This window comes from Vipera ursinii (genome assembly GCF_947247035.1).
Source record: "Vipera ursinii genome assembly, chromosome: 5".
Lineage (NCBI taxonomy): Eukaryota > Metazoa > Chordata > Lepidosauria > Squamata > Viperidae > Vipera > Vipera ursinii.
Window position 1 is genome coordinate 25688174 of NC_139518.1, and position 26244 is coordinate 25714417.

Consider the following 26244-nt stretch of genomic DNA (forward strand, 5'->3'; position numbering starts at 1 on the left):
AGACTGAGGTAGGTCTTAATTTCCACAGTTCTCTCTCTTCTAGGTGAAATATAGATTGATCAGGAGATGAGGGTTTTTTAACTTCTTTATTTTCCTTTCATTGCCTTCTTTGTTATTTTTTCCCCTCTTTTCTGGGTACAACATTGGTTAAACAATTAGCAAAGAAATAAAAGAATGAATGAACAGATAGCCAAATTGCTGAAGAAATGCAAAAAAGAAGGTTCTCTCATTCTGATTGTGAAGATAATGGACAATCATAATGTGGTACCAATAAAGCAGGATATTTGTAGATATTTGTAGGGTTGAAATAAAAGGTCCTTAGTGATCTCTGTGCTTGGTTGTTTTCTTGCAGTTGTTTTATAACCCAAACTAGGTAACATCATCAGAGTACTGGTTTCTCTTTATCTATTAGTGACACTACCCTATTAGTGACACTACATTTTTTAAAGAATTGTTACTACTTATACTGGTAAAAAAATACTAGTTTTGTTGCAGAGTAGCACTTGAACATGATCCCAACATTCTATACAACACTACTATTAACATCTTAATTAAACTACCTTTAAGATTATAGGCAATGCCTAAACTTTTCCTATCCTGACTTCATTCAAAAACTTTAAAATCTTTTTCTACATAAGGTTTGGTCTAATGTATAGGTTGAGGGGCTCTTACGCTAATAGGTATGTTAGGCTGTGTTTTGTTACTCTACCCAAACAATTATTTTTCTTCTCTTTTTTTCTTTCTTGTTTTCTCTCTCTTTCATTCACAGATTCAAGGTGATTCCTATAATTTGCCTTTGCTGTTAAACATTTCAGATGGCTTCCATCAATTCTTCAGAATGCAATATTTATTCTCAGATGCAGCCATTCACTTATATTTATTACTTGATCTTTCTTATTGGGTTCATTGGGAGCTGTTTTGCCCTCTGGAACTTCTTGAAGACCAAGAAGCATCACAAATGCATGAATGTTTACTTAATTAACCTACTGACAGCAGATTTTTTGCTGACCCTTGCCCTGCCAATGAAAATAATTGTAGATTTAGGAGTTGCCCCATGGAAACTGAAAATTTTCCACTGTCAAGTCACAGCATGCCTGATCTATATTAATATGTACTTATCAATCATATTCCTGGGATTTTTAAGCATGGACCGGTGCCTCCAGTTAACAAAGAGATACAAGATCTATAGGATTCAGGAACCTGGTTTTGCCAAGATGATATCAGCAGTTGTATGGGTAATGGTTCTCTTCATCATGGTACCAAATATGATTATTCCAATCACAGAGATCGAAGAATCATCAAATGTAGGATGCATTGATTTCAAAACAAAAGTGGGAAGAGACTGGCATGTGTTCACCAATTTCATATGTACTGCAATATTTCTGTATTTTTCAGCTATGGTGCTTATCTCTAATTTTCTTGTGATCAGATTACTATATCAAAACAAAGGTACAGAAGGCTATCCCAGGGTAAAAAGAGCTCTGGTAAACATCCTTTTAGTTACTGCAAGCTACATCATATGCTTTGTTCCTTACCATATTGTTCGAATCCCATATACGCTAAGCCAAAGTAAAACTATAATCACAGATTGTTTTCTTAGAGAATCTCTTTACAAAGCAAAAGAATCCACCTTGCTCTTTGGTGTATCAAATCTGTGCTTTGACCCCATTTTGTGTTTTTATTTTTCAAAAACATTTAGGCTAACAAAGACTAAACGTTTTGTACCCTTTGAAGGTAGACATGTTTCTCTAGGTGATCAAGAAATGCATGGAGAGAAAATACCACAGTTTCAGGTTTCAGCTGAGATTGCAATGTTTTCCACTTGAACAGGACATTAAAAATACATTTGTATTCCCACTTCTTTGGCATAGTTTGGATTTCTATGGTTTGAATAAGGTTGCAGATTGTTGGGGACAAGAGGTGGTAAGACTGAACAGAAGAAGAACATGGACATTTCTGGTGGTATGCCAAACAGTAGTTCATACTTCACCCTCTAGATCAGCAGTTTCCAACCTTTCTGGGTTCGGCAGCTTGGTGAACCAGTGCCAGTGGAAGCAGCGGTGGTCAGGAGTGAAATGGTTTTGTGCACGCACACGCCACTTTCACAAATGCAGATTCAAACACACGCACTCACCCACCACATCTGTAGGCCACTTCTGAATAGGCTATGGGCCAACATTGGGCTGTGGACCGGGGTTCGGGATCCCTGTTCTAGATTGCAATGAACCTCCCAAAATAGTTCATAATTAAATAGTAAAAATTAAATAGTAAAAATATAAGATCAGCATCATCATACAAACCTATAATTAAACCAGTAGAAAACAGCTGAAAGACTGGCTAAAAAGCTCATTTAAAAGGCCTGGGTAAGATTTAAATCTCACTTGTTACTGGAAAATGTCTCCAAAGTTAGTGCAAAAGTTATTTCAGCAATAATTGTTAGATGTTGCCACAGTTCAGATTAAGAACTTCTGAATGTGGTGACTCACACAAAGGTCTTCAGAGAGAACCATGTTTTCATGATCTGCTTAATAGTAAGTAAATTCTAACTTTGCTGTTTTTAATACAAAGATAAACTATATGTGTGGGAAGAAAAATTTTAATCAAATTGATCACAGAAAAAAGAAAAAAATACACAGAGAACTTCTTTGTGCATGCATCTGAACCAGATATATATAATTTCATACACTATTTTCTATCTTATTCTTCCCCTTATTGCACATCTGCTATTGCTAAAAAAAGAACAGATGTGTCTCAGGTCATTATTCCCAAACTGGTGTCCTTCAAAGCTATGGAAATGTTAAGCACCTCTGAGTAGAACTAAATAGGAAAAGAAAGTTTTCAAAGGATTTCATTAGAAGAAACTTCCATAATTTGTTTCCCTTTTGAGTAACTTCAGGCAATACTTTCTTTAAAGAGGGACTGTACAATTTTCAATTATTATTCTCTGAAGAACACCTTCTAAAAAATCTGAAAATGTTAGTCCTGTATGAAGGAATGTCTAACAGACCCCAGGAACCTGGAGGTAGAACATTGATTCAGGAAAGAGGCAAGCATGTGAAAGAGAGTCAAACTAATTCTGCCTTAATTACGCAAGGTATCAGTTGTTCTGAAGAAATGCTTTGCTAGGCTTTAAACATTACTTCATCCTATTTGCAATAAGAAGCATTCCAAAAATATAAGTAATCCTGAATTTGCAGCTTTTAAGAGCTTCACATCCAGTTTTCAAAATCTGACAGGGCACCGATTACCAACTCTGGCTCTACATCTAATATCTCACACCTGTGAGGTAGTGCGCCTTTCAAAAGGCCAGCATTTTTAATTCTTTATAAAATCCATGGTGTGTTCATAAAACAAAATTCTTTTATCTGTCTGGCCAAGTTCTTGCAGCTTTCTCGGCAAGATATTCAGAAGTTGTTTGCTGCTGCTTTCTTTCTAAGGCTGAGAGAGAGTGACTGGCTCAAACTCACTCACCTGGCTTTATGCATGAGATTGGACCAGAACTCACAGTCTCTCAATTTGTGCCTTAATGCCTTTAACTAATACACCTGAAGTCTAGCTAACAAAAAAATCATTCATAAGTTTAATCTGTTTACATCATATCATAATATTGATTCTATCCATCCCAAGTTGTATTTCTAATTGATTAGATCCCGTTATGCATAATAGAATAGTTTAACTATGATTAAACTGTTACTCTTTTCAGTGAAACTTAAATAATGGAGAAGCCAATCAGAGTGCCAGTCTCAATCCAACTAAATTGTGATGTACATTATGAACTGATGACAATACGTTTGGAACCCAATAAACTTACACAGACATATTTCCTAATTAATATATATATGAAGTGGATCTCATTGTTGAGAAGTTTGCATCAACTCTTAAAGATGGGAAGGGTTACTTACCAAAGGTATAGGAAAATGTGTAGCATACTGCAAATGTCGAAGAAGGTGGTAATTTGATGGAAAAATCAGCTCCCTTACTTTTTCTTTCTTTGTAGACTTTTCATTATTTACTGAAGCTCTTCTGTCTTGTACTGGTATTGAATTCAGATTTTCACAAGACTCCCCAGGCATTGGAGAAAAGATCTAGACCATTTAAAATATTTAATATTATAAACAGAAATGTCCTCCAGATTATAGCATGTTATTTTTTTAAAAGAAAAAAGAAAAAAATAAATAAAACAAAGGTATCTATGATTTATTTTGAATATAATGGAATTATCTTCAAATATGCAATAATGATTGTAGAGGCTGATGAGGAGTTTGGAATAGCATTCAGTACCAACAATATAACAGTTACTATTCTAGCAAACTTTCTACATTCCATGAAAGCACCAACAGACAATTTTACTGAACAATTTCCTATTCCAGCTCCCAGCCTTTATGTTGTAGTAATAAGAAAATGGAGCAAATGCAAAGCTTTTGAGTAAAAAGACATAAAAATAGGGTAACCGTTTCTTATGCCAAAGAAACCTGCCTATGTACAGGTAGCTCTCAACTTACAACTATTTGTTGGGTGACCATTTAAAATTACAACAGCACTGAAAAATATGACTTATGACCATTTTTCACATTTACGACTGTAATCTGTAACAGTAACCCCATGGTAACATGATCAAAATTCAGATGCTTGGCAACTAGGATTGGCCCGTCCCACCCATGCCAGTAGAGCAGGCATGCTGCAGGCCCTGTCAGCCCATTTGTTCCAGCCAGCAGGATTCAGGAGAAGGGTCTTCTCTGCTGCTGCACCTGGAACTTCTTGCCCTCCTCCCTGATGTGAGGTTGACCCCAACCCTCCTGATCGTTCGTTAAGGGCCTGGCTTTGCCAGTTGGCTTGGGGCTCCAATGGGGTAGCATCACAGTGATAGTTGATCAATTAATAACATATCCCACCTCCCTCCCACCCTTCCCCCTCCCTTGCCAGCTATAAATGGATCATTGTGTTTGAGGGTATTAATTTATTTATTTTAACATAGATACATATTTTTATATTTCATGATTATAAGCTGCCCAAATTTACCTTGTGGTAAGATGGGCGACCTATACATTAATTAATTTTAGCACATCCGAAAGTGCTTTACGGGCTATAAAGCACACTTCCCAAGGCCACTGTAACTTTGAAGGGATCATTAGAAGACCAGTTCTAAGTCAAGGACTATCTGATATTTATAAGTTTTCAGTTAACATCCAGTTCCTTCACTGCAATTCGCAAGTGACACAATAACATTTGCAATCATTTTACTGCAAGATTTCTATTAAATCTGTACTAATTAACTTAGTACCAACAGTTAGCAGTAGCTCTCCAGGATTTTAGCAAGAGGACAACCTCAATTAGCATGCCCAATAGAAAGAGTTTCTTTAAAAATGCCTTTTCACCTCTTCCCTATGCTATTGATATAAAGATTGAAAATAGCCTATCATACAAAATGGTAAAGAACCTATAACTAAGGCTAACACTGAGGTAAATGCTTACAGTAAATTTTGCATAAATTTTGGGAGGAAGGATTAACATTTTTCAGACACATCTACAACTAATAGTTCTTATTTTAGCAAGAAAACAATTACACTACGTGTTTGTACAATACTGTACATCAAAGAAATGTAAAATATATTTATTTATTTATTTTCTTATTTTTTTTATATGGGAAATATTCGGCTTTGTTGTCAGGCCACTGATGACTGATTATTCAGAAGTGCCTCATTTCCACACATTGCACCGTGTTCAAACATCCTCTCTGGGAACCTGAGCCTCTACATTCTGAAATTTGGTTCAGATGAAGTGGCTATCCAAGTTACACTAATAAATACCAACATTGCCAGGTCTATGAAATTATTTGAATTTCAGGATTTTCAACAGAAAAAAAAACCCAAAACAATATGAAGTTATGCTTGAAGGTGTGCACGACGCAGTAACCACAATGATATTTTGAACATTAGTGGAAATAGATGAGGAAGTTTGAAAACCTAACGTGATACTGTTTCACAGAATAAAAGTAGATTTCTGCTAAACAAGTTGAGGTATGTGAAAATATGAAAAGAAATGTACACTAGATAAGCAGAGCATATTCCATGATGTCATGTAGCAAAAGGAATAATGAATAAATATATAGTTTGTGGGTTTTAAAATAAGGAGTTAAACCTACTGGAAATTCCGAACCAAAGTCTGTCTTAAAGTCATTCTTGTCTACATCATCAAAAATATTAGTGGTTCCTGAGTCAATATACATGTGTTCCATAAGACTATGTTCCTAATTGTCACCAAAGAGACAAAAAACAATAATGTGAGTCAGAGTGTACTGCAAACCCTTTGGACTCGTCACAAATTATATGAATTCAAGCAAAATATAAATCACTGATTATATGCAGTAAGAGTGAATACTTTATAATAATCAATAGACATTACAATCAAGATAGGTTATCTTTGGAGTTGTGCTTAAAATAATAAAGTTAACAAGCTTGAGTAGACTGTACTCAGAAGATCAGTCTGTAGGTTTGTTTACAATGAAAGAATGATCTCTCAGGAAATGTGTCTTTCTGCTGTGGGATCAGGTGCTTCAGTGAAGAGGAAGAAAAAGTGTGGCAAACCAATTTCAGCTGCTCAAGAGGATTAAAATTTCTCTAAGGCAGCATAAATTACAATGTATTTGAAAGCTGGAAAGAAATATTCTTGTAGTTCCAAACGATAAGCAGTATTGAATATATGTTTGTGAGTTTCCTCTCACACAGTTGGGTAGTGAAATATGTGCAAGAAAACCACCAAGGTCAGAAAGCACAAAGGGTCCCATAGACATTATTAGATTTTACCAAATGCCTCAAAGAGGGAAGCAAGACCCTCTATAATTAAAACAAAAAGTTCTCCAAAATTTGCTTGCAAATTCTAACTACATCCTTTTTCCTGTGTTGGTGTCCCCACACAGGAATAATAGACTTGCACTAACTATAGTCACCTTTCAAAGATGTGTCTCTCAGGACTTTGGAAAGTTGCTGTTGCCTGGCATGTGTTCGCACAATGATTCTATAACATTTATTGTTACTTCTTTCATTATTTAATATTGTATTTTTATTGTGGCCACATTGTTTTGTTAGTTTTTATTATTGTAAATCATCAGGAGTTGCACATTTTTGGAAGTATTTGAATGAGAGAAATCCATTTATATTATTTTTCAAAAGCAACTATGTCTATTGCTTTTTTTAAATAAATACCATTTGATGTAGGAGAGCCAGACAATTACAACATGATAGGTGTCACATTCAAGTAGCATTTTATTTCATTTCATCCAGTAGCAGCCATGGAAGCCCAAAGATTATGGCAAATCACAAATTATCTTTTAAACTTATTGTTTCAGATTTCTTCTAATATTATATATCAATTCAGAGGTCAAATAATCCAATCTTATACACATAAAGTATTTATTAAATGTATATGCTGCCCATCTCCATGATAAGGCAACAATGGACTCCTCACCTCAAGTTTCACATCATGTTCCTTAGAATAGTGGTCATCCATGTTTTCCCCAGCTGGTGAACGTGCTCTAGAAGTTGCAGTGACAGATAAATCTCCACGTGATATTAAAGTGCACATGTAAGCATCATGCGAGAAAACATCATGCCGTATAAATTCACCAAAAAGCAGCACTAGGTTCACAAATTCAGTTTTTTCATATTCACTGTTTGGATCAGCTAACAATAGATAAAGGGTTGAATTTTGTTAATTTCCCAATAAATCCAAGCAGGTACAAAAAGCAATACAGTTGTTGGGGAAAATGTTAAATGTACTTAATCCTAATCTGGAACAGATATAATTTGATACTTACGTAATGAGGGGGCTTGAGTATCTAAAAACCTAAGGAGAACATTCTGGAAAACTGGCAGACTAGATCCAGCAAATGATGCTGAAGAAATGGACTCCTTTTCATCTATGATTTCAATTTCACCACATCTCTATAAAAGTATATAAAATAAAATAATAGACTTTTAGTATTATAGCTATAAAAATTACTTTCCTCCCCTTCTTTTCCCAGAAATTCCAAAGAACAACTAAATTAAGGAGAAAGGACTTATCAATTCATTTGTAATAGGAACAATGTGATATTCTATGAAAAAATCTAATTCAAGAGTTATTTGAATCTTGACTTAATAAAACACAAGTGCAAATTAAGAAACTGTGTTGCAGTGTCACTGTGTTCTTTTTGCTAAAGAAATGAAAAGCTATTCCTACATTACTCTCAAACACTAGAATTATAGAAGATACCTTTGACTGAGATCTCTTAACAACAATGTGAAGTCACAGCTACCAGTACCTTAGGTGAGTCTAGGGTAGGTAGATGTTGGTTGATGGTGTTAAAGGTATTGTCAAGGATGTAAGCTATTACAAGTAAAACTATTTCTATTTGCATGTCTTTGTATTATGTGATTTTCTCCAGTTATTTCTCTTCTATTCTGCTATGTCCAGATACTGCCATGTTCATTATCCAGACATTTTTTACTTTTCTTTGAACAAATGTTAAACCTGGAATGTTGTGGTAGATGCTTGTCTGTTTAAATTCTAAAGTTACAGAGCACTTTAGCTTCTTCATTTGTTCTTGTTTTGTTTTTATGGTCCCACCAGTTCTTGCTTGCGGCAAATGGTACTTCTTGCAGATCTTCCAATGCACCCTACTTTGTCATGATATTTTTTCAGTCAATCTATGCAATAGTCCAGCAGCAATGAACTGGTCTATGCACTATTTCCTCAGCTTCTTTGCAGATATGGCATTTTTTGTCTATGGCTATCTCCTCTGGCTTTGTATTCATTTGTTCTTAAGGCTTGATCGTGAGCCAGAATTAGCTCCTCTTTTTCTTCTATTTTTTCTCTTCTTAGCCATTGCTAGATCTTGTTTTAACATTTTGCTTTGCCATGTCTATTCTATTCTTCATTTGTTCTTGCTTGTAGGTCAGTCTGGTTTATCCAGTACTCAGTAAGCCTTCATGATATACTAGCTTCACTGCATCTTCTACAATGTTCTCCAGATATTCTTCCATACCCCTTTTCCTTCTTCAACTGTCTGATGTACTTATAACATTCCACGCCCACCTATTTTCCTTGGTAAGTAGAATATGCCAACATTACTGTGGAGATGAAAGGCATGATTCATGGACATCATTTTTTTGGTCTTCCTATACAGGACTTTTAGTTCTACTCGAGTCCAGTTCACTATTCCAACTGTGCGTCTGATGAGCAGAATTGCCCAGGTGTTAATTGCATTAACTGTATTTATTCCACTGAGTTTGGGCTTTTAGATCTTCTTCATACTTATGATATAGTCACTTTTAACCTCTTCCCTGACTTAAGCTTGCTTAATTATTATTAATTAGTGAGCTTATAAATTTGTTAATTTTATTTTCTATTGTGGACATTTTAAAATATGATAAGTATTGCTGCTTATCCTTTCATGTGCTGTAAACTGCCAGGGATCAGTTAATTGCAGTAGGTATACATTCAACAAATAAATAAATATAGAGTATATGCTCTTCAACACTGGAACATCTTTTATAATCTTTCTGTAAATAGCCACAAGCACCGATAGGACTCAAGGTTGCATACAAATATTATCTACAGAGAACAAAATAATTAATGCATGCCTCTATGAATTAAAAATATTATTATGGCTGCTACTGAATTACATGAATAAAAGGGGACTATTGCATCTACCCACTATGTTTAAGTACTTTTTTTACATGATGTGGTAAAAGATATTTAACCATAGCCTGAAAAATCATTCCAGCAACTTTAAAGTGGCAGTTTAGTACTTTCTTTAGGTTATACAACCTTGATCATGTACCATCTGTAAATTCAAAGTGAACTATAGAAAGTCCAATATGTAAATGTTTTTTCTTTATTTTGTCCCCAAAATGTGAGAAGCATGCTAAAGCTTCTTTAGAATTGTCCAAAAGATTCTCTGTAGACAGATTTGTCCAAAAGATTCTCTGTAGACAGATTTGCACTGAAGATCAGGAACATCATGCTTGGTCTCTAAAAAATGAACCAAATTTTCCTTTAGAAATGAAGACTAGCAGATAACTTACTTCTGCCTCAATTTCAGTTTGCCTCTTCTCCAATAGTTTAGCTACAGCCATTGCCCGGTGCTTACCAGATCTTTTACTACTCACAGCCCATTCACAAAGCAATGTTACAACAGCTTCATCATTAGGTGCAACCTATTAAATCACAAAAGCAAATGTATTATTCATTTGAATGTTAGAACTTTTTATAGAATATAATATTAAAATATTTTTAGAGTGTTTACACTTTTATTAAGACTCATAAATCATGTTTTATTTCAGTTTGTTTGAGATTTGTTGGTCTTCTTATTCTTCACTATTGATAGCCTTGGAGACAGTTTGCCCAAGGAAGTGAGATAAGGTATACGTTCCAAGAACAGCTTCTCCTTAGTGCATTGTCAGAAAATTTAAGAGGGAAAGAAAGAAAGAAAGAAAGAAAGAAAGAAAGAAAGAAAGAAAGAAAGAAAGAAAGAAAGAAAGAAGAAAGAGAGAGAGAGAGAGAGAAAGAAAGAAGAAAGAAAAAAAGAAAGAAAGAAAGAAAGAAAGAGAGAGAGAGAGAGAGAGAGAGAGAGAGAGAAAGAAAGAAAGAAAGAAAGAAAGAAAGAAAGAAAGAAAGAAAGAAAGAAAGAAAGAAAGAGGAGGGAGGGAGGGAGGGAGGGAGGAAGGAAGGAAGGAAGGAAGGAAGGAAGGAAGGAAGGAAGGAAGGAAGGAAGGGAGGGAGGGAGGGAGGGAGGGAGGGGGTAAGGGGATGGTGGTATTGTAAAGGAGTCTTGATCAGAAATGAAAGATTCCACCCACTCAGCCTATAGTATGCGGAGTCCTGCAGGATTCAGTATTCTTTTCAGTCCTGTTTAAGGTCTATCTCAGGGGTCTTCAAACTTGGCCCTTTTATGACTTGTGGACTTCAACTCCCAGAATTCCTCAGCCAGCTTTGCTGGCTGAGGAATTCTGGGAGTTGAAGTCCACAAGTCATAAAAGGGCCAAGTTTGAAGACCCCTGGTCTATCTGAAGCTGCTGGATGAGATAATTTGTCATCATGGGGTGAGAAACCATCAGTGTACTGATGATATTCAGCTTTACATCTCTATTCCTAGTGAGCTTAATTGATGCTGTTGATGTCCTTTTTCAGTGCCTGGAGACTTTGTGGGTCTGGAGGGGTAACAGCCTTCAGCTGATTGAGCAAAAACTTTTCTTAATCATTTCTCTTCAGTATTTCATTAGGTTGAAAAAATAAAAAGGAGGAATAGGAAAATGGAAGTACTGTTTTTGATCCAAGATAGAATGGAATTGTGAATTATTTTTTTAAAAAAATAGCAAAGAATGTAACAACAGCAAGGGAATGCTTTAAGAACCCATTACACACCTGAAACTGAAACTCTTGCAAAACAGAGTTTTGGGCTTGTAGAAGGAGGGGAAGAACAGCTAAGAACATCCTGTTCTTCCTCTTCTCTTTCTTTACCATACATATAACAATTAACCCCAAGATAGTGAAATAGATAAGCCACAGCTGCTCACCACTTCCAATCCTAGTATGATAGGAATTGATCACTTTTTGGTAGTCATCCACACAAAATGTCACTTGTTCCTCTCAACAGAGGCCATCTCAGGCCTCTAGTCATGAGTAACAAATAGAAAGATGCCACAAGAGAGGGATAGGATTGAAACAGAAATAAGATAGAGAGAAGTAGCAGATGCCAGGAAACCAAAATTTCCAGGAAGAAAGCAATGGCTAAAGAACACAACAGCTGGGATTGATTATGTGCCTTAGCAATCACATACATTTTTTTCCCATGACAATCTGTCCCTAATCTTGTTTGTCAGATCTTCCAACAATGAATCCATTCTCATGGTAACTGAATTCATCCACCTTGTTGCTGTCATTCTATTGTTTTTCTTTTCATCTTTTCCCAGCACTAACTTAGAGTCTTCTCCACAGAGTTAACTCTTCACATAATATGTCTAAAGAAGAAAAACTTTAACCTGATCATTTGTGCCTCAAGTGAGGGCTCTGGGTTGATTTGTTTGATTATTCATTTGTTCAGTTTCTTGGCTGTCTACTGTATTCTCATGAGTCTTCTCCAACAGTGTTCAAAAGTGTTTTATTTGGTTATTAAATTTGTTTGTAGCCCACTTTGCTGCACACATATATATCTTTTGCATAATTTTGCATACATATACATCTTACTGCACATTTCTCACTGCATGAGTGATATATAGATGTCTGTGTCCCACCCTTTGACAAGCTATCTATCTTGCTGGGAATAGCCTCACCAGGTGTTAGCAGGGGTATGGCACAAGACATGGAGTACGAAAAGACTGAAATCAAGAAGGTTTTAGACTGCCCCATCTCTAAAGCCATACTTTCCATCCCTGATATATTTTGTATCTAACTCTTAATAATGTTATCCTTCACTGGACTGATTACATGTCCTTCCAGTGTCTAGTGCTGTTTTCAAAAAGAATTTTAAACAAGCCCTGTTTACTTTTGGCTCTTATACTGTGTAAATCCTGATGCAATTTTCAGACTGACACAGCTCTGATTTGGAACTGCAGATTTAAAGCAAACATTTCAAAGGTTAAAGATGTAAGCAGAATAAGTGCACAAAGTCCTCATATCTAACACACAAGATACAAATTGGTGAGCCTTGGTGGAGCAGTGGGCTAATGCCTCCTTAAGTAACACCAGCTGCCTACAATTAGTGCAGGTTCGAGTCCCACCAGGCTCAAGGTTGACTCAGCCTTCCATCCTTCTGAGGTAGGTAAAATGAGGACCCAGATTGTTGGGGGCAATTAAGCTGACTTTGTAATAATGCCGCTTGGAGGGGGGTGAAAGCCCTAATAAGCAGGCATATACATAGAATGAAGGCTACTGCTAAGCTTGTAAGCCGCCCTGAGTCTTCGGAGAAGGGCGGGATATAAATGGAATTAAAATAAAAAAATAAAATAAAAAATAAATTCACAGTACAATTTTCAAACAGAGTGTTCAGAATAAATTCGATTGTAAAACTGAAGAAATGTTTTTAACAAGTTCATTTCATAAATGCCTTAAGTATTTAAATATCTATTTATCACACACCTTTTTTCCAGCTATATCTATAACCCCAAATGTGAAATAAATTAGATTTGCAAAAGAGATGTTTAGAATAAATAAATGTATAAAAATAGACATATTATGGTATTATAGAGTAAAAACTAATAGTGACACAATTAGAGGAAATAGAAAATATTTGCTTCCAGTTTCAGAGAAGCACAGTTGTTCCTATGAACACCTGGAAACAAGATCATGCAAAATAATTTTATCTACAGACCAAAGCCAGAGACTGAATTAATACCATAAAAGAATAAAAACACCCAATTGCCAGCATTGAAGTTCTGCTCATATTTCAGAATTTATGATTTTCAGAGACTTCTCCAAAAGCATACAGAGTATAGAGCTCAATTAGAAATAGCAACAATTTATTGAAACAGAATAATCTTCAGGTAATTATTCTATATTAACCTTTTCTGAGTTGGAAAATTATAGATGTCCATATTGTCTATTGTATGGAAGGTGATTTTGATTACGAACAGGAGAACACAATGACTAAAACCAAGGAGAAATCCAGGAAGTAGGAGTAAAACTTTCTGCTAGGAAAAGCAGATTAAGATCTGTAGGCAAAGTATATAACTAAATTTACCACTAAAAGTGTCTTGGTTTATGAATAACAAAACTGATGTTCTCCATGTTGAGCTATTTTGGGTACTACCAGCATTGTGACTACAAATAGTATGAAGATTCATGCCATTTCCTTTTTTTAGGCTACTCTACAGCTGATGAGTCTAATTACAAAAAGGTCTGGATATCTGTAGCCTCATGCTTATGTATCTTCCTGCTTTAGGTGAAAAATATTGACCTTAATACTTCAGAATCTCTATGAACCATAGGTCTGTTATTCCATCTTTTATTTATCCATCATACTCCAGATTCTGCTTAATCTATACAATACTTTCTTGCAATTTAAGTTCATATGAAGGATTCTAACAGTGAATATTACAAAATTAAGTACCAGAGCTTAATATATTATTAGATAGATGTGGAATATTTTTTAAACAAACAATTGGTTAATTGATTATATGCCAACAGGTTGTAGTCAACTCTTAGCAACTACATAGATTTTCACCACGAAAATCTATCCCTAACCTGATCTTTCAATGCAGAAGCAGCACAGGGTATCCCAGAGTCCTTGTTCCTAAGTGACATTCCAGTCTAACAGCACTGACCAAAGAGATAAGGAAGATGCTGCTAGGCAAAGTTCAAGGCATAGCATTGTAAGAAACAGTAAATTCTTCATTAGGAAAGTATGGTGGGATTCAGTTCTGTAAAAATTCCTTGCTTGTTTAACAGAGATCCAGAAAACTGGGTGGGGGGTAGACAGTAGCACAAACAAATCAAAAATATGAAAAACCAGCTTGTTCTGCCTCACAAAAGCTAAACATTCTTAAACAACTCAGAATAACAACAGTGACTTTCTGCAACCAATGTGTAAACGTTTACATGAAGTAAATTAAATTTTCAATTTAAAAAGGAATGTGAGATAATGTTTGAACACTTACCAATAGTTTAATACAAATAGTGAAAAATGTGTAAAATATCATTTTTAAAACTGTATTGATGACTGAAATTATGTTACATATCATTTTAATCCAGATTTCAAGAATTTTAATGGAGGACTAGTATGGTTACCTTTTGACACAATTCTTTTATGCATGGAAGATTTTCAATACCTTTTATGGCCATGTTTATGAAAGTGAAAAAAGACAAGCTGTTGACTCAATGATGCTTAAAGCAAAAAAAGCCTATTCAACTTCCCAGTCCTATGGAATTGTAGTAAAAAAGTGAAATTAGCTTAAGCTATTGGAACATGGGCATTTAATATCTGAAAGTCTGCTTGCTAAAGGTTCCTTTCCTGTGGGATGACAAATGCATCCTACATGAAAAAAAATCTTGCTCTTAATATGCAGTAAACTCTTCAAGTAAACTAAATGTGTGCTACTGATTCTTAGTAAGATATGTGTTACCAATTTCCTTGCTCTTTTTTAATGCTAGGTAAGTTGACAAAAACAGAAGAAGAACCCAAAGGTCAACCCAAGCATCAAAGAGTAAATTTCAAAAGCTGCAGCTTCATATCTTACAATATTTTTTGCTTCACAGCTCAGTCTTTACAACAGGAAGTCAACTGAAAATTCTATTTTAGAATTAAAATTAAACATTTTAATGTTTAGTTTGGTCAAAATTTTTCATACAATTCAGCAAAAACAACTAATAGGATTCTCCTTGGTATTTCTGAATTTTCCCAAAACTTCATTCTGTTCTGCATATTTGTAATGCTATCTTCTGATTTGCAGACAACTTTCTAATTTGCCATTTAGAGTTTGCTAAATAATATTTAGTTGTAAAATGACTGCAATGCTTTTATTAAGCAAAGCATATCTGACTGCAATGCTTTTATTAAGCAAAGCATATCTTCTTCATATGCCAACCAAATTTTATCAGCAAACCACCTCTTATGACAGGAAGAGGTTAAGATTATGCTATTGAGGCCTTTTAATGAAGTATCACCCACCACAGATCCACTAAAGCAAAAAACACTTTGCAGCTGAAAAATACATTAGTACATCAATAAACTGACAAGTTCATCTGTTAAGACAGCAATACTAATCTTGTGTAGATTAGCCATAGCTGATAGTAATGCATGATAAAATAAGGCAGGAGCTGCAGCCATATTTGACCAAACTCTGACTAAAAAGATATGAAAATATAAGTTCTTATGTATGAACTAAAGTATATAATAAAAGCCAGTAGAAGATTTAGAAAAAAATAAGAATTGCTAGATTAGCTAATGATCAGATGGCCAAAAAAGTCAACACGAACTTGTTATGAACAAATTTTGCCAAATCAACTTTGTCTCATGTTTGGATGAAATAATTTCTTTACCAGACTGTAAGAAAGTTTTATATATAGTATAGCTTGATTTCAATAAAACATGTGATCCAGTATTTCAGCATGAGTGGCCTGCATGGATAGAGATCAAGATTCGAAGACATATTCTCTTTTGTTTGAAAGTTCAGGACACAATAATGGGTCTAAGTTGCAAAAAAAAATCTACCAATTGTATGTCAGAAAACAATTGAAGTGGCTTGCGAGTGCAAGGATCACGCGGAGACAGCAGGCTCTGGTTACAGGTTTATTGAGGTACACCCGGCAAAACTCTGCCGGCTTGAGTTATTTATATAGCCAGCTGGAAGTTGGTTCCTCCAATCAGCGGTTCGGCTTCTCCCGCCAGGAAGCTGGGCCAATCGGCTGTGTCGGCGTTTGACAGCTAGAGTCCTCGTGCTGCGAGCTGTCAGCTATTGCGCTTGCACTCTAGCCGGCGGCAATTTGACAGCTGTCAAATTGCCGCGTGTTTCCCTGTCAGCCGTATTTACCTCATGTAACCAAACTCATTAACAATAACCAGTAACATTAAACATTAATATCGTTATATATATCAACAATTTTCTAATAGTAAGAACAATTCAACAATGGAAACAATTATACAAAATAGTGGATCTGATGTAGTTAAGTATGGATGCTAGACAGCAATCTGTCTAGGATGCTTTAATTTGGATCCTTGCACTGAACAGGAGATAAGACTCGATAGTCTAAATCAGAGGTCTCCATATCTGGCAAGTTTAAGATTTGTGGACTTCAACTCTTAGGAAACTATGGTAATCAGGGATAGAACCTGCAAATGAATTTCAGTGAGCAAACAATGGCACATATAATTTGGACTGCTGGATATTTTCTCTATCTGCACATCTGTTCCTTTGATCTACATTAATGGATTGTATAGTTTTCATTTAATTTCATTTGTGGTTCTTATGAATATGACTGTATAGTAGTGGAAAGAGAATAAGCATACCATCATTATTCCTTATTCAATTAGAACTTTTCTTATTAGGAAAATGGTTAATAAAGATCCTCTAATTATCTTCTAGCACAGAACTTGTGGAATAAGGATTTAGGGCAGGCATCCTTCCCAACTGTTTTCCTCGTAGCCTATGCTTTCTTATTCATTTCCAAAAGAGTAAGAGTCCAGTTTTTCACTCCAAATGGGCAAAAACAAAGGGTGGGTTTACTTTTAAGAACATGTTTCATTTTGACTCAATGTGTATGTTAGCCTTTCTACAAATTTCAGCTGCTGACAACAAGATGTATGACGTGAATCTTTCTTCCAACTCAGCTTGTTTAGGAGGGTTATATTAGTCTTCTGGCTGAGGCTGAGGCATGCTTAATGTATACATTAATGCTCCTTGCATGAACTGATATAACACATCATGAATAATGAAAGTTAGAGAGAAACTGCAGCAAGCAAGTGAAAAATAAGCAAACTAAGCAAGTAGGCAAATGTTTCTGATCAGCTCCTTTCTCAACAACAGAAGACAGCTCTAAGAACTGATTTCCCAAAATAAATTGTTTTCGTGTAGATAGTGGACAGAATTGTCTGTGAAAACAGACTTTTAGTAGATGGGTATCTTCTCCACAAAGTGAGATGAAAAGTAACATCAAAGGGTAAGTATTAAAGAGCAGAGTTCAAGAGAACACAAAACATGGCTTTGAGCAACCAAATGAAACTGTGATGTTGACTGAATCAAACCTTTTGCTACCCATGGATAATTTAGTGCTAAATCAGATATTTTTATTAAGGACTTTACTGGAAAACTTTCAAGACTTGTTCTGATAAATACTCAGCAGGCAGAGAAGGGATAAAGGTTGCTGTGAGTAATTTCCCTCTGTCCTTTACCCAGAAGTTTTATTTCTCAAAACTTCCAAAAGTTATTCTCCCACAACATGAAATAAAAAGGATACAACTTATGTTTATGACCATGTCATAAATATCACCTCAAAACACTTGGCTTTGCCCTGATATGTTCTTAAAAGAATTCTGCATATTTTTTAAAATGTTATATAATTAATAAAATTAAAATACATCTCTAACAAGCTAAAATAATCCAATTTTTTTGTTTGCAAATCTTATGTTCAAAGGCTTTGTTTACACAAACTTACAAGGATAAAGGTATATGACTTTCATTATCAAAAATGTGGTTATGTGCCCAGTGTTGACACTTTCTGACCCCATAAATACATTTTCTCCATGGTACAGCAAACTAAACATTAAATAACAGTAAAATCATACTGCTAAGGTAACTTTTTATTTATCTATTTATTTTTCTATGGCTGTGCACATCAACCAAATGACACTTTTTAACTTACATCAGCGAACACTTGCTTTTATTTTTAATAAATTTAGTCACTCAGATGTTTTTGTAGACTTTTACTGCAATTTGTCAATATTTCAGTCTAAATAATTTAACTGTTTTTCATTGTAATTATGAAATAATTTCACTCTTGTATATGCACAAGAGGCTCCAAATTTATATGCTCAAACTGAATAAAAATTCAACTATAAATAATAACTTGCTAGAAAGAAAAAAAGGACAAAAACTATTTTTAAAAAGAATAGCATGAAAGATACTCATGTCTTTCTAACACGGTGTCCAGCTTTAAAAGAAGATAGGCTGAAACATTTTTGCTCTTTTTTAATAAAGAAATAAACTGCCATCTAGTGGTTCAGATGCAATTTTTCAAATTTTAGGTATATACAAAACAGTAAGTTAATTTTATTTATTCAATAAACCATGATCAACTGAACCATGATTTAGTGGTCATTATGGCCAAAATATAATATCAGAAAAGTGCTACATCTGTTACATGACATTAAGGCTCTCATAGAGATCATGAAAAACAGATATTCCAGCTAACAATATTGTCAATCCCATATCAAAAGGCTACAGTTTTTTGACCATGTATTCCAGAAAAGTTTATCACAACTTTCTAAAAATGTTATTCCTCTGTAGCTGAGAAGAATTGGCAATTTCTGCAGTTGCAGCCAGAAGTCAACACCAGCACATACACAATTATAGCATTTGTTCTGTCAGTTGCAAGCTAAAGGCTTTAAGTGAATACACTGATTTTTAGTAAGCTCAACAAATCAATTAAGGTCTTTGTTGTTTGCTAGTAGACGTTTCATTACCTGATTAGGAAATATCATCAGTGCTAATGAGTCGGGGGGTTGCTCCTTGTTTATATACAGTAGTGTGCCCTAATAATATTGATGAGGTTGTGGCTTTCCCTTGGTAGTTCCTTGACTGGGATATTGTTTTTTTGCAGATAACCAAAACTCAGTCCAAGCCTGAGTTACACATATTACCTCCATTAAAAGTTAAAAAAAACAATTTGGTGTGATAGATGAAAGCCAGGAAATATAGTAAAAATAGTTTGGTATAGCGTAGAAGAGAAACCAATTATTTCCTATTTGTTTCAGAATCATGAAATAATATAGGTTAGGGGTGATCAGCAAGCAACAGATAGTCCTCACTTAACAGCCAGTTCCTTAATAACTGTTCGAAGTTATGAGGGTCTTGGAAAGGGTACTTTATGGCCTGAACAGCACTTCCAACTGTCATGAAATGTCATCCTGCATCCCCCACAGTCACATGATCACATTTCGGCTGCTTGGCAACCAACTTGCCCTTATGACAGCTTGCAGAGTCACATGACCATGATTTACGATGTTTTTGTCATTTCCAGCATGGAAAACTGGAAAACTGTGGCCATCATAAAAACACTCATAAAATCAAATGAAATCATGTAGTGACCAATTTAATAACCATCCTGACTGGAATTCCAGTCCCATTTATGTGGTCATAAATCGAGAACTACCTGTATGAGCTTATGCAGCATTCAACTTATATGCAATTTTGCCAAGACAATGGGAAATATACATGAGAAAACAGCATGGTATCCTGATTATTTACTGGTTAGATGTTCTACAAAACAATGCTCTTTTTCCCTTTCCTTTGATAACATTAGTTACTGCAGTTCTTGAATAAATGAACCTTTGTGGTAAATATTATACTGAGGGATTTTGGTATATCTACTTACACATCTTTTTTTGTTTCTTCCACTGTTATCAAGTTAATTGCACAACACAGGTTAGAATATTAAACCATAAGCATGCATCAATGTTAACAACACAATTATTAAGCTTTTGAATTTGCTTTGAACATTTTAAAAATGCAAATAACATTCTTAAATAAATGTGAAGACTTAAGCTTATATTCAGAGGACTATTAGTTTTCTTTCCCAGTCTAGCTTTCAGCCCCGGTGTCTCTTGGAAGTGTCCCATCGAATATTAATTAATTTAGTTATTTTTTCATATATTCATACCACTGAAATAGCAGCCCATTTCATGAGGTGACTTTAGATGAAATGCAAAAGATAAAGTTAAAAAAATAACACAAATACACACAGGGAGACACCATAATACACTATATCCTTGAGGTAAAAAAAATTCTAATATAATTATTGAAGCAATGACTAAACAACTAGCCAGTGGGGCTCATCTGGCCCAAATGCCTGTGAATTTAATGCACTGCAAAAAGCAAACAAGGTTGGGGCCAATAGGTCTCTGGGGAAATAGGGCACACACAGTAATAACCACTTCTGATCTTACTTAGTTTTTTCCAAACTATTATCCTGTTACCTATAGGAAGAAATCAATACTTTCCTTATTCTATCTTTCAAGATAAATCCTATATTTGAATGTATATTTCTATTGTGACCAAATCTCCCCTTGGTTTCTCAGTAGTACATCTTCCAACTACCATAGTAAGCCTTGTTGAACTTAATGGGAATAAAAAGAAAAGATGCTGCTGTTAGTTTACCAAAGCAGATCAGAAATGTCCTTCAATCAAAATATGATATATAAGTACAATCAAATCCAAATACTAAAAGGAACATATTCAATTCAATATTCAACCTTGTAATTTTAGTGTTAACCTGAATGTGAAAATAAAAATATACTCCTCTGCAGTGTTATAGAAATGGTTTGTACAGTTGTTTATATAAATGTTTGGTTTCAGCAATGAATCAGCATCACAAAATTTATTTTGAGTGCCAGAAGAATGGGAAAGAGCAGCTAGAAACAAATCATTTCTGGAAACATGTAAACACACTTTCATTGTGTTGTTATATGCACAGCTGCTATTTGACATTTCTGTACACAATTGTCAGATCAAAAAATGTAGTTTCTCGACAAGTTGGGATCACAAAACATAACGTAAATGAAGTGGCACAACATTGAACAATTGCCTCAGACCTTGAAAACTACATTTTATACAGTCACGATTTGAAAATCAAACTTGAAGCAAATATATTACAGAAGAATATAATAACTAAACACTATGGAAAAATGAATGTGAATAATGCAAATACCTCCTGGTTATCCTTATTATGGGTTCCCCAGAAAATCTTGTTATAAAGGCTTTCCATTGAGTTGCTAGAATCTGAACGATCAAAACAGTGTCTATCCAAAACCTCCAAAGTGTGCAAAACACGGCTGATAGTAACCCCTGGATAAAGAAAAAACAGAAAAGAAAAAAATGATGGTACATTCAAGTTCTGGCATCAAAATTATTACAATTTGTTAGAAGAAAACTGGTATTGATTGGGAGCTGCCTGTGTGTTGTTTTATTTATTTATTTATTAAATTTTTATACCGCCCTTCTCCCGAAGGACTCAGGGCGGTGTACAGGGCAATAAATATCAAAATGTAAATACAAAAGTTAAAAAAGAGTTAAAAAGAATTAAATAATTATGCCCAATATAATACAATAATAAAAGTGTGTTAAAACTAAATCCAACCCCAAACCCATCAGACCAGGTCAGATTGCTCGAATAGATAAATTTTTAAATCGCGCCGGAAGGAGCGAAGGTCGGGGGCCATCCGGAGCTCAACCGGCAAGCGGTTCCAGAGGTCTGGCGTGCCCACAGAGAACGCCCTCCCCCTGGGGGCCACCAATCGACATTCTCTGATCGGAGGCACCCTGAGGAGGCCCACTCTGTGGGAGCGCACTGTACGGAGGATAGTTGATGCCGGCAGCAGGTGCTGCCGTAGGTAATCCGGACCCATGCCATGTAGGGTTTTATAGGTCGTAACCAGCATACTCCACTCCCCATACTATACTTTTTAAGTGTCTTCCTTATCACTAACCTCTCTCCCACAAGCCCTATGCCTACACTAAGAGCTCTCTATCTCCTAATTAACTGCTACAGTGATAACAAGAGTTTTGAAATTTTTTAATACTTATAAAACTTGCATTGTTTATTAGACACAAGTAAATCTATAAGATAAGCTTCTCTAACCAGTGTCCACCAGATCTCTTAGGCTACAGATCTTTTAACTCCCAACCAGCATGGCCAAATAATGGGATTTGGAGCCTGAGATCCCTGAAGGCTACCATATTGGGAAAAGTTGCTATACTACAGAGAGTTTAAAGATGCTAAGAACCTTAACTGAGTAGATTCTTGCACAAACATGGATAAAACTTCAAATGGCATTAATGACATAAGTATTTGAGTGTATCTATTCAGTTTAAGTGATAAAAACTTATCAGTTGATTGCAGAAAATACATTTTTTCTGGATGAGCTTAAATGGAAAAGGTTTGTAGACTTAAAACATGAAAGAATATTTCTGCTATTTTCAATTATATGTGAAAGTACTATGAGGCTTGACTGTGAAATGTGGAACAAAAATCTCTTGGGAAAATACATAAAAATACTGGAACAATAGAACAAAATGTATCCTTCAAATAGTTGGCCTGCTTACCAGAGGAAACTATAACTTTTCAAAGGAAGAAAAAGAAAGATAAACTGATATGTTCCCAGACTTCTCTCCTATTTTTTCTTTAGGAACAGGCTGTGATTTTTGGGATCTCAGGGTACAAAAATACATTCTTACTTACATCAAAACAATCCTTCCAAAAATAACCTGGTCATAGTGTTCCAAAAAGATTCCCAAAATATGACAAAATATGTCAATAACCAGAATTGAAATATAGAGACAAGGCCAGATGTTCATATTTTTTTTTCTTTTTGGAAGACAGGCATTTTTTTTCACTGATTTTTCAACAAACACATAAGCAAAAATTACCACCTTTAAGTATCACTTTTAAAGCAAGCCTCCCTCAAAAAGAAGAAAAAAAGATGACCTTGAGTGAAGCTCAACTCCTAGTGAGTAAATTTGAATGTGTGTGTGTGTGTGTGTGTGTGTGTGTGTGTGTGTGTGCACGCATGTACACACACACACACACACACACACACACACACACAGTCTTGGAAATAATGCAGAAGTATTTCCACTGCCTTGTTCTGAGATGTTTTCTCTCAAGTTCCAGGTCTATCCCAAAGCTCTGGAATTTCCTGTGATCTCCAACAGTTTCAAATCAGAGCCATCTTATCTTCCAAACTCAGACAAAGTGGGTGAGGAGCAACCACCTCCAGAGAAGCACCATACAAATTAGCATTGTTATTTTCCTCTTAGCAAAGTGTTGCCAAGTATTGGGAAAAAAATATTTGAATGATGATTATGAATTATCATAATGATGATCAATTATAATAATGATATTTTTGCACAAATAAATAACTCAGTCTAATAAACTAAGTATTGATACTAATTATTCAGGGCTAGAATTGTTGCATTCAGCATCTAGATCAGACATGTCAAACTCGCAACATCACGTGACGTCACGCAACGTATCGGGAGAGTTTTGCCATTGCTGGCAATGGGGTGGGCGCAGCTTCCACATGACGCATCCGGCCTGTGGACCGGCTGTTTGACACCCCTGATCTAGATCTTTATAGTGTGATATTCAAATTCATGGATAGTTTGGATCCACACATACTGTACACTACACCACACACTGTGTAGAACTCCCCAAGTGTTTAGAATTTGGGAAGAACATCATGCGTATGAAGGCCAACATGAGCTAAAGAACTGGCAGCTGTGATTTCACATTGTTGTGTATATAATAATAGTAATAACAACAACAACTGCATATATTTCTACTATTGCAATCACTGCTTCATTATTTATTTATTAGAAAATTTATTTGCCGCCCATCTCGTATCCAATGACTCGGCATCTTTAGATGGGGTTGTTTTTGAGAAACTTTAAAAACTGACATAAAAGTAGCAACAAATATTTTTGAACATACTCCTTCCATATCAATTCATCTTCTACACTCAAGTGGACAACACCAATACATTTAGAATAAGGCTTTAATCCAAGACTGAAAAGCAATAAACGCAGTTACCACTTAGTTTTAAAAGTCAATGAATTTCACTAGATGAAATACAAGTCCATAAAGCTTTATGGCTTTTACAATCCATTTTGGTGTCTACCTGCAGTTGATTCTTGGCACTTGTCAAATGACCACCGTACTTCCACAGCACGGCCTCTTTGTTTTATCTGTTGTTCTACTTCAAAAATCTTTGCACGAACCTGTAAAGAAAGCAACCATTACAGAATATATAATACATAATTTACTACATTAACACATAATGTGCTAGCTTTGCCAGAGCATTTATTTGAAAAATAAGTACAGATAAACCACAAGAAAACAGGAAAGCAACATACTCATGTAAGTTACAACAAAATAGCCTTTTGAACTGAAAATTCTTAACGTTCATCTTCCTGAAAGTTTTAATCAAATTCATTAGCATTTTAAAAATAAGACACTATTTTTTTAACCAATCATTACTCCTCTACTGTAAAGCAACAAAAGAAATCTATTTTCAACAGTTCAGGGAAAGAACATATTCCTTGAATTCTGCTCAAAATTATGGACAGGATACTATTTGTGAAGACAGAGCAGAACTAATCATCTCAATAGTCTATAAAACTGCTCAATTTTTAAATATTTTGAAATGTACAGTATTGTGCAATTATTGCAATATTGCTGAAAACAGCATAAAATAAAAATCAAAACACAATGACTTGAAAGGCTGCAATTTTTTCAGATATTTGAATATTATGAATATTATTCATTGATTACATTTATACTCTGCCTATTCTCTAGGAGTTCAAGGAGACATGTATGATATCTATTCATTTACCCTCAAAATAGCCATCTTTTGAGGTAGGATAAGTTGTACTATGAGCTCTAAATGTTTGTCTCAGAAGAAGCTTGCTGAGGCCTTTGGTTCAGTGACTCATTCAGCTGAAGTTTATCTCAAACAATTTGTGTTAAGGAGATAAATTAGGGGAGACTCTCATGTAAGTCACTTACATTGGCTAATTGACATGCCTTCTTCATAGTCTGCTGCAAAACTATGTTAATAATTCTTTCAATGCTTTTTCCTATTTGAAATAGAACAAGTTAAATGTTAAATTTATTTTTTAAACCAGCTAAAATGCTGCCAGCATAAAAAAAATTGGTAAGGTACTGGCATATCATATCATTCAATTCTTCAGTCTCCATAAAAACTATTATAACAAGAGTTTGATGGTGGTGGTGATGATGTCATGGAGATTCTTTATTAAAATTGAATGAGTAAATGTCCTTACTGCAGAAAGAGCTTTAGGATAGTTTAGGATTAGGCTACTGCCTTAATTAAAAAAAAACATGGAAGGTGATATCTTCAAAGATTTTGACATTCACTTTAATGGGGAATACAACTGCACTACAGGGACACGGTGGCTCAGTGGGTTAGGACACTGAGCTTATCGATCAGAAGGTCAGCAGTTTGGCGGGTCAAATCCCGAGTGCTGCGTAACAGAGTGAGCGCCTGTTACTCATCCCAGCTTCTACCGACCTAGCAGTTTGAAAGCACATAAAAATGCATATAGAAAAATAGGGACCACTGAGGTGGGAAGGTAACAGCATTCCGTGTGCCTTTGGCATCTAGTCATGCCAGCCACGACCACGGAGATGTCCTCGGACAAGCGCTGGCTCTTCGGCTTTGAAACGGAGATGAGCACCGGCCCCTAGAGTTGGAACGACTAGCACGCATGTGCAGGGGAACCTTTACCTGTTTATCTTACAACTGCACTGATATTAAAGATGCTTATTATCTCTTATAAATGGTTCAGCTTATGTGCATTATTTATTATTTTACTTAAATTTATACAAACTCTTGTCAATATTGGAAAGAGTAAAGAACTTGTATGGTACACTGAAACCGTATGACCAATCAAAGCCATTCACTGCATTTGAGATTCAAGATATGCGCACAATGTTGGTGAAACAGTACTTTCACAGCCATGAGAATTAAACATGTTT

The 26244-nt window shown here is 35.2% G+C and overlaps 2 protein-coding genes across 2 annotated transcripts in view; one reads left to right on the forward strand and one right to left on the reverse strand.

Annotated features, from left to right (window-relative positions):
• MED12L (mediator complex subunit 12L) overlaps nt 1–26244 on the reverse strand; it is a gene marked incomplete at its 5' end in the record, with an annotated part of 179382 nt that overhangs the window by 130544 nt on the left and 22594 nt on the right. Inside the window, 7 exons of the mRNA XM_083364939.1 lie at nt 3903–4085; nt 6143–6247; nt 7465–7679; nt 7814–7940; nt 10065–10196; nt 21397–21533; nt 24365–24464. Coding sequence (XP_083221065.1) covers nt 3903–4085; nt 6143–6247; nt 7465–7679; nt 7814–7940; nt 10065–10196; nt 21397–21533; nt 24365–24464 — 999 coding nt within the window. The remainder of the gene's footprint in view (nt 1–3902; nt 4086–6142; nt 6248–7464; nt 7680–7813; nt 7941–10064; nt 10197–21396; nt 21534–24364; nt 24465–26244) is intronic.
• GPR171 (G protein-coupled receptor 171) lies at nt 662–1827 on the forward strand. The gene has a single exon (XM_083364683.1). The coding sequence runs from the start codon at nt 816–818 to the stop codon at nt 1824–1826; it is 1011 nt and encodes a 336-aa protein (XP_083220809.1). The 5' UTR covers nt 662–815; the 3' UTR covers nt 1827.

Excerpts from the sequence above, each read along its gene's own strand:
- GPR171 (XM_083364683.1), top strand. The coding sequence starts at position 816 with ATGGCTTCCATCAATTCTTCAGAATGCAATATTTATTCTCAGATGCAG.